Raw genomic sequence first — 8,812 nt, 5'->3', positions numbered from 1 at the left:
GAAAGCAGAATATATAGCAACATCATTGTGTGTTTGTCAATGTGTCTGGCTCATAAGGGTGTTGAAGAAACTTCGGATTGAGGAAAAGACATGAACTGCAATTATGTGTGATAATAACTCTATTATACAATTATCAAAAAATTCAGTGTTTCATGAGAAAAGTAAACATATTGATGTAAGGTTCCATTTCTTAAGAGACTTGGTGAATGATGGAGTTGTTGAGTTAAGCTACTACAACTCTTAGGATCAAATTGCAAATATCATGACAAAATCAATAAAGTTTGAACAGTTTGAGAAACTTTGTGGCATGCTTGGAATGGTTGAAGTTACTAAAGAGTATGAAAAAGAGTCAAGTGTTATTCTCGTCCGAGCGAGAGGTTGTCGCTCAAGCGACAATTTACAGTTTTAGAAGTCAAAATCGATGTGGGTCTCTCGCCTGAGCGAGAGGGTGTCGCTCAAGTGGCAATTTATCTTGCTTGAGCTAGAGGGGGTCGCTCAAGTGACACTTTGCAGTTCTGGGAGCCAAATCTCTATGTGTCTGTCGCTTAAGCGAGGCACACAATCATCCTACTCGCTCAAGCGAGACTAAGACGAAGATGCACTAGTTTAAGGGAGGGATCGTTAGATAGCCATTATAATTTAGTGTTTATGGATAACAAAACCGTTTAATGACCACTTTATTGGCATTGAAAATGTGGTCGGTTACACTTTTTATTTTGGTTTGAATAAGACTATATATAAAGCCTCAGTTTATACCTTTCTACTATCTTTCATTTTCTCAGTTATAACACTTAAAGGCTCCTTGCAACCTGCTTAATAACATAGAAAATATCATTTTTAAAAGGCATCTACTATCATTATTCACCCCCAAATTTTGAACTCTAAACAAGGTCGAGATTGAGTGTTCAAAGATTTGGGGTGAAGTAACCTAGTTTATGGTTTAAAATTTCGTTTAACAACATCGTCTAATATAATGCTTATGAAAGTTAATGAAATGACTATTTTTTTGAGTGAGTGGCATCGTCTTTTTTTGCTTTCATTTTAAAAAATCATTTCACTAAGTTGACAAAATTTTCTAATGTAAGTGGCCACATGTGTAGTTAACATGAAACATCAGCCATGTTGTTAACATTTACAAACGTATGTTAATGGAAGGAATAATACGGGTCATACTCACAGTTTTGAAAGTTGAAGACCAAATTGGTAATATCTTATAACATGGATCACAATTTTGTTGAAAGTGGCAATTCCGACTATTGGACTACACTCTAATTCGAACCATTTTTTTGTTACACACTTATAATAATTTGATGTATCATTCCTATTTTTGTGACTTAGGGAAGCTTTATATATTAAAAATGATATAAGTATGGAAGTTTTGTGATGCATGGAGGTTAGGAAGAAAACAAGGGCAGTGCAGAAAAAATCTATGAAATAGAGCTTGCACATTTATTCTCAGAAGAGGATGAGTCACGTTACTATGTTATTTTTTTTATGTAGCTACTTATATATTTGTATTCTTTGAATTACATAAAGTTGTATTGTTTTTGTTATTAATTAAATGGGTTGGTCTTTAATGTATTATTCTTCGGGTGCATGTGTTATTTGGTTTAAGCAAGTAGAAGCTTGTTTCTATTTAACATAAACTGCAATAAAGAAGACAAGAGGTAACACTTTAACAGCATGTAGTTGCTTTTAATCTATGAAAATTATAACATTATACATTAGGACATGGCAAAAACTTTGCATGAACTTAGATAATTATTAAGATTACAATTATGTTTGTTGCTATGTTCCTTGTTATTAGTACAAATTTCAACTGATATTACAAGTGTTTAAAGTAATTCAAAAATGTAAACTCAAGAATAGAAAATCACACTAACATTGCTATCACATATTCATGAATGGTTTTCCAATTTAAACAAACTATGCAACTAATATAGGATGCTTGTTGCCCTTCAAGCATACTTGCCAGAAATAAAAAGGAACATACCAGTTTTTGAACTCAATTACATTTTCAGAAACTTCGCAATTCTCTTCGCGATACAATATGCAGTAGACTGGATAGTTATCATAGGATTGACACCAATTGCAGTTGGCAGAAGACTTGCATCACACACAAATAGGCCTTCTGCTTCCCAACTCTGTCCATTTTCATCAACTGCTCCTTCCTTTTCAGTCATGCCCATCCTACAACTTCCCATCTGATGCGCCGAACCGTAGATAGTCCATTTTTCTTCATGTGACATTGGCCCTCCAGTTGCATACACTGATTCCAAAAACATCTCCAATTCATTTTCGTTGTTCCCATTACACTTAATTCTCTGCCCATCACTTCTGTGTGTACCTACTTCAACAGCACCTGCTGCTATTAGAATCCTCAGTGCCTGCTTTAGTCCATCCTTGATATTCTCTTTGTCCGATTCGTCTAACTCATACCTTATCCTTCCCTCACCCCGAACTTCTCCGCAACCCGTGTCCTGAATAATTGTGATCAAATGAACAGTCCTTGAATATTTCAGCATTCTTTCTTTAAAGTCAAGTCCAGACTGCCAAGGCATCAATGAAGAAAATGTTCCAGGCCCCATTGCAGGAGTTTCAACTATAGCTTTTACTTTGGAGTCCTTTGATAATACTTTGTGAACAGATGTGATTATTCCTCCCTGATAGATTTTACCCTTGAGGTCAGATATTGAGTCTGGAAAATATCCCCATGCCATTAGAACCGGATGGAGATGAAGGTTTCGGCCGATGTTCTTATTCTTTAATCTGCTGAAGATCATTAAAGGGGGTGTGTAAAGTGCTCCACATGCTGAGATTGTCACTTTGGCTTCAATTTGCAGACTCCATGTCACATTGTTTGTTAAAGAATTTGCGATGACTCCTAAGCATTTCTTTTTCCTTACACTTCCTTCCTTGTTCTTTTGCAATATAAACCTCTCAGCTTTGTATCCTGATAATATTACTGCACCATGATCCACAGCATCAACAAGCCATGTAACTTCAGTCCCTTGTTTATCCCCTCTTCTACAACCATAGTTGCAAGACCCACAGAAATGATGTTCTGATGAATTTCTTGGCACATAATCAACTCGAAGGCCAAGATTGTTACAACCTTTTCGAAGGACTTGATTCTGAAGCCCTTCCTCAACACATATATCTGTCACTCCAATCCTTTTGCACACCATGTCCATTGCAGAAACATATTCATAACTCGAAAAGAGTGATAGCTTGAAATCTTCAGCCCATTCCTTAAGCACGTAATCCGGTGTTCTAATACATGCTGCCCAATTAACAGCAGAACCACCACCAACTGTTTTCCCTGCCAGAATTGCCATGTTCCCATCCCAAGATGCAAAAGTTCCTCCATACTCATAAAGTTCATTCAGAGAGGGCCCTTCTAGAGAAGAATAATCACTTGGAGTAAAGTAATTACCCTTTTCGAGAACAAGTACCTTCTGGCCTGAGGTTGCAAGAATAGCAGCTGCAACTCCTCCACCACAACCAGACCCTACAACTACTACATCACATTTGATTTTGAGGATGTTGTTTTTAGCATCTATAGCAACTTGAAGGCCTTTCTTAGCAAGGGACTGAGGCAGAGTTAAGTTAGTCTCATTGATAGCTTCTACTATCCCCTCTTCAAGAGGCCTCTCTTTGTGAATGTTGTTCGTGTTCCCTTCATTGTCAATGTCAACCTTATATCCAATGGCTTTCCATGTTGGGTTTTCACCATTTTCATCACACTGCACACAAGTAAACATTATACAGTGTTCAGTACACATGTCAGAAAAATACATGACACGTTTTCATTGGCGCGGGATGGACTATGAGACAAGATTTGAGACAACAGATCTATTTCAGCATAAGTACACATGGCATACAGATTTTGTTCCAACTTCCATGTCTGGTGTATTATATAAATGGAATGGACAAAAAAAGAAAAAGTAAAACATTTTGGTTTCATGGGTGGAACTTGATAGAACAAAACATAATACAGTGTTCTAGTGTGTCCCATTCCATAATGTTTTTGTCCAACCACTACCTTAGGAATTGAGAAAAATATAACAGAAAATTGTGAATGAAGAATGTGGTATTGTTTATTACCCTTGAGAAGAAAACAAAGAGGCTCATGATTTTGATGTAAAGAAATGCAAGTCTAATGGGTGTGAGGAAGCGATGTTTGAGCCATTTTTGCAGAACCTTTTCTCTATTGTCCAATGATATATTTGAGAAGTTATTGATGAAGGGCCATTTCCCACTGAAACAGAGAGAACCACATAGCAGTAAAGTACCCAACCTTGTTGCCAGCATCAATAGAATCACTCTCAGTAGTATCATTGCTTCTGGTAAAGCTCTTTTATACAGCATCTCTGCAATCTATACCACATTTCATAGTTAAATTGATTGTAGTTACTGATTAATTGTTGTTTAGCATATGAAATTAGATTTTAAATGAGCTTAGAACTAGAATTGCACCACAAAATTCCAGTATTATGTTATAATTAGAATTCAAAATTTAAGTCCAAATCAATGGAATTGGAAAATAAATATTTTGGAACGGCCAAATTGTTTAGTAGTATCTTCTCATAAGTGTCATCACTTCATCATTGTGATTGTGGCCATCATCAGTATCAACTTGAGGAGTTTAATTTAGAATTATAGACTAGGGGGTAAGAGAATCTCACTTAGTAATATTTGGGGCTAGATATAAGCAAATTTACACTCTAATAGATTGCTTTTAGATATTGAACCTGGTCTGATTTCAATGTTATAAATAAATTTTGATTCTAAAAATTGAAATTTCAATGAGTTTAATATTCTTCCAGTAAAAATTTTTATATTTTCAATGCGAAACAAAAATAAGAGCAATAAGTAATATAAGTTTATAATATCATAACTCTGTCCGAAAAACAAATGATGTAATTAAATTTGAAAAAATAGCCAATTAAAAAACAGAACAGCTGTAACTAATGGTGTGACAGGAACATTTTAAATAGAGAGCGTGAAGTGTATTCATTGTTATTCATAAAAGCATATGACAATACTTTTATTGGTGTTTGGTGGATAGGTGACAAGACTATCATTATTTGAGAAAGACTTATGTGGAGAGGAAACCATCTAAAGATAACTAATAACAATACATTAATATTTTAATTCTAATTAAATTTAATTTTAAATAATAGCATCAAAAACCATAAAATGTTCTTATTACTAAATGTAACATATTACATGTATCTCCATACAAGTTTTTCTCGGAATTATATTACATTTCTAGCATTTAAATATGTGAAATTCACATTAAAAACATTCATTTCAGAAAAAAATGACAGTAGCAATTGTATTTTAATTTGACACTGGAAAGGTGATGTTTATTACTATTTAGACTTTTAGAGAGTGAGTTATACAACAAAAAAGTGAGTAATAGTTTTCTCTGGGTAAGAATTAGATACACGGTTAAATTTGATCATATCATAAAAATTAGTAAATCATCCCTCGGTTAGATACTATTCTAGGGAAAATATATATAAGCTTTGAATACATTTTGCAAAACCTTAATTTTATTGCTAGGTTATTCTGCTTCTTGTTATTTTGATAAAATTGTTTTTTATACAATTGAGTAGGACTTACAAGATGGTAACATAAATTGAAAAGAAAAAGCAAATATGATAACTTCGAAATTAAAAGTAAAGAAAAGAAAGAAACAAAAAATGAATTTATATATATCACTTCAAGAATAATAAAGTGTGTCCAAAAATAATAATGTCATACACATTCATATAATTGATTACATTATAATGCAATATTTTTATAGAATTAGCACATTATATATTATTTATGTATATTATTTTTATTTAAAAATGAATAATATCAATAATAGTTAATATAATAATGGTTGATAATTTTTGGTACAATTAATAACATTTTTACCTTTTTGATAAGGAATTAATCTCTTTTGGGTTCATCGTCTTGAACTTATAAGAAAGAATGAAAGTGAATGAAGATAGAGGTAGAAAAGAAAAGTACTGTATAGTGCTTTAACTGAAGAATGAAAAGGATATTATAAAAAAGGAATAATACAATGAAGCAATATTATTAAACCAGAGCGGGACATCAAATCGGAAGGTGTTTTGTATTAGGTTTAACTGATTTAAATAGTTAAACCGTTTGGTTGGATCAGACGATTTATATATAGTTTATCATTTTTATATATAAATATATAGTTATATATAAATACAAAATTTTATATAATTAATATTTATAATTAAATTGAATAACATTTTTCCATCTTTTTTGAATCGGAGTAAAACAAAACATTAAAGTAATGTTCTATTTTCTTAAAATTTTAAGTGAACCGTATAGTTCACTTCCCAGGTTATTCCGGTTCAATCGGTTTAACGCGATCGGACCAGAAATTTCTCCGGTTCAAAGTGGTCCAACCCTTATTCGGTTAAAACTATAAACCGGAGCTGTTTTCAAGTCCGGTCAACAGTCAAACCCGTCGGACCGTCTAATCCAGTTATCACAACACCAAAATGAAAAATTATGAGTTATTTCATTGAAACAATGCACTTACTATTATTTGTAGGTACAAGCCAACTAATTGAACTTTCAAAAATGGAAAGTATCCTAACTATACAAATAGTCTAGTTAATTGATTATCAAGTATTGTTAATCGATCGAGTCTAGTAAGAAGAACTATATTTCTCTCAATACATGACTTTCCTCTTAACAAGTATTGCTATCAGAAATTAAATTCTCGATCTTGTGGATCAAGTGGGGTCTTACACCTCTTGACCTACATTGTTGATAATGATGGTTGATATGTTAATAATGTATAATGTTTTTTACTATTAATCCATATATATTAAATTCTATTGAAATTTATATATATTTATAAAATGAATGGTGTAGCCAAAGCTAACACGCTTTCAAGAATGCATGCAAAAGTCAAAACGAATCTTTAAAGATATGGCAAGAATGTCAAAAACTACAATTTTCTCCATATTTCCATACATTTCTAACAACGTCACAGACCAAAAATAATAATTGCACATGTCAACCGTGTTCACATCTCGTTTCATTTGTCACGGATTAAATGGGAAATCTTTACTCCATATGTATATAATCAATTAATCTAAAATCTCTTCTAATCGACTAACATAAAATTAGCATGTCTTGGTTCAAATGAAATGTATTATTTTTTTATGATTTTGGAGAATTTTAAGTTGATCTATTATAAAAATATAGTATTTTCTATATAAAATTTGGTGAACTCATTAAAAGTTAATACCGATCCTGCCTGATTTAGATGGTTAGTTGCTGTGACAGTTAACTATTAATCTCGTACACTATTAATGAGCAACGTTTGTATCACCAAATGTCTTGTGTGACAACATAAATGAGATATATCAAACACTGAATTTTTTGAATTTTCATTTTTTTTTCCTTTATTATTTCTCAAAGTACAAAGTAACTATCTTTGATACAAACTTAAATTGGACAGATAACATATTTATTTATCTATAATGTCAGGGATGCAAAAATGACTAAAATTAAAACTAAATAATTATATTAATATGAAGATTACATAAATATGATAAAGTATTTAAGTAATGACATAAAAAAATTAACAAGATGTTGGTCTAGTAGTATAAGACTCCACTAAATCTTTAAAAATGACCAAAAGGTTAGTTTCGATTTTTTGAATAACACTTGTCGGAAGAGACAATCACACACCCGAAAAGGATTAATTCTTTACCCGGATGCGAGAATACCTTGTTAGTACAAAAAATATTCTTTTAAAAAACAAGTGTAACAATCATTCTCAAATTAAAATGACATATGTTTGTTTGATGAGTATAAAGTGACATGTTTTTTTTAGGATAATAATCTTTTTCCATTCCCAAATTATGAGTTTAATGATCTCAAACTTGCTGAGGATGATAACATCTTTCTCCTCATCATATACTAGCATGAATATGTTCTTAATGAAATAAATTATCTTTCCATGATGAATAATTTGCTTAATTTATATATCAAAACTAAATAAAAACAAAATTATATAACTTGAGAGACAAACACAAATAAAAAAGCCACATGCATAAGGTGGAAGTACCTCATCAGGAACATAAAATTGAGAACCAGAAATCTTCCAGAAGCACTTCACAAATTTGCTTGTTGGCTTTCTGTTTTCCTTTGTCTCCAAAGTTTCCAATTGCAAAGGAGGCAATAGTGCATCACATATACTTGAAAGTGATTCCATCTCAGCTGAAGAAAAAGCATGTTTATATGAACCTTCTCTTCTTCCACCTCTCAGTAAAGAATGACTCTCTCTCTTCATGATCTCTGCCTAGAAAATACAAAGCAATTTAGGAATAAAAGCAACAGATGGTGTACTTATAAGTAAATAAAAAGACAGGTGTGTCCATACAATGTACAATGCACTGAATGCATTATGAATAGAGACAGAACATGTACAGTATCTTTAGTCTTCCCAATTTTTTCTTCTCTTCTTGCTATCTAGAAATGTGTATAAATTGAAATAAATTAAGTAGTTGTGGATATTAGGTTACCCCAAAGTCATAAATCTCCCACCAACTTGTCTTTTATGTCGTATGATTAAAGAAAACCAACTGATTATGGGATCAATTTTACTCGATTGAAAAGTACAGAAGTTGAGGTAATTAAATATTTGATAATGGCTATTTTTGAAAGATTTGAACATACTTCATCTCAGTAAAATTTAAGGTTATTACCACTTAATCCATCAAATTTTCGTCTCTCCCAACAACTTACTACTCTAGTAATT

The 8,812-nt window shown here is 32.1% G+C and overlaps 1 protein-coding gene across 3 annotated transcripts; it reads right to left on the bottom strand.

Annotated features, from left to right (window-relative positions):
* LOC109336501 (long-chain-alcohol oxidase FAO1-like) lies at window positions 1,728-8,463 on the bottom strand. Of its 3 annotated transcripts, XM_019573134.1 has the most exons (4): window positions 8,120-8,449; window positions 4,108-4,380; window positions 1,990-3,746; window positions 1,728-1,887 (listed from the first exon to the last, which is right to left on the bottom strand). In XM_019573134.1, the coding sequence occupies exons 1-3, from the start codon at window positions 8,342-8,344 to the stop codon at window positions 2,010-2,012; spliced, it is 2,235 nt and encodes a 744-aa protein (XP_019428679.1). In that variant the 5' UTR covers window positions 8,345-8,449; the 3' UTR covers window positions 1,728-1,887; window positions 1,990-2,009. The 3 variants fall into 3 exon arrangements, with proteins under 3 accessions (XP_019428679.1, XP_019428678.1, XP_019428680.1); XM_019573133.1 differs by having other exon boundaries at window positions 1,728-3,746; window positions 8,120-8,448; XM_019573135.1 differs by lacking the exon at window positions 4,108-4,380 and having other exon boundaries at window positions 1,728-3,746; window positions 8,120-8,463.

This window comes from Lupinus angustifolius, chromosome LG20 (genome assembly GCF_001865875.1).
Source record: "Lupinus angustifolius cultivar Tanjil chromosome LG20, LupAngTanjil_v1.0, whole genome shotgun sequence".
NCBI classification, from domain to species: Eukaryota; Viridiplantae; Streptophyta; class Magnoliopsida; order Fabales; family Fabaceae; genus Lupinus; species Lupinus angustifolius.
This window is presented reverse-complemented; position numbering and strand designations above follow the sequence as displayed.

Bases quoted from the DNA above. Each gene is read 5' to 3' on its own strand.
- LOC109336501 (XM_019573134.1), bottom strand. From the start codon at position 8,344: ATGAAGAGAGAGAGTCATTCTTTACTGAGAGGTGGAAGAAGAGAAGGT. The intron at 4,381-8,119 runs GTACTTCCACCT...AATGTGGTATAG, and splicing joins AATTTTATGTTCCTGATGAG to ATTGCAGAGATGCTGTATAA. The intron at 3,747-4,107 runs GTAATAAACAAT...ACTTGTGTGCAG, and splicing joins TCTTTGTTTTCTTCTCAAGG to TGTGATGAAAATGGTGAAAA.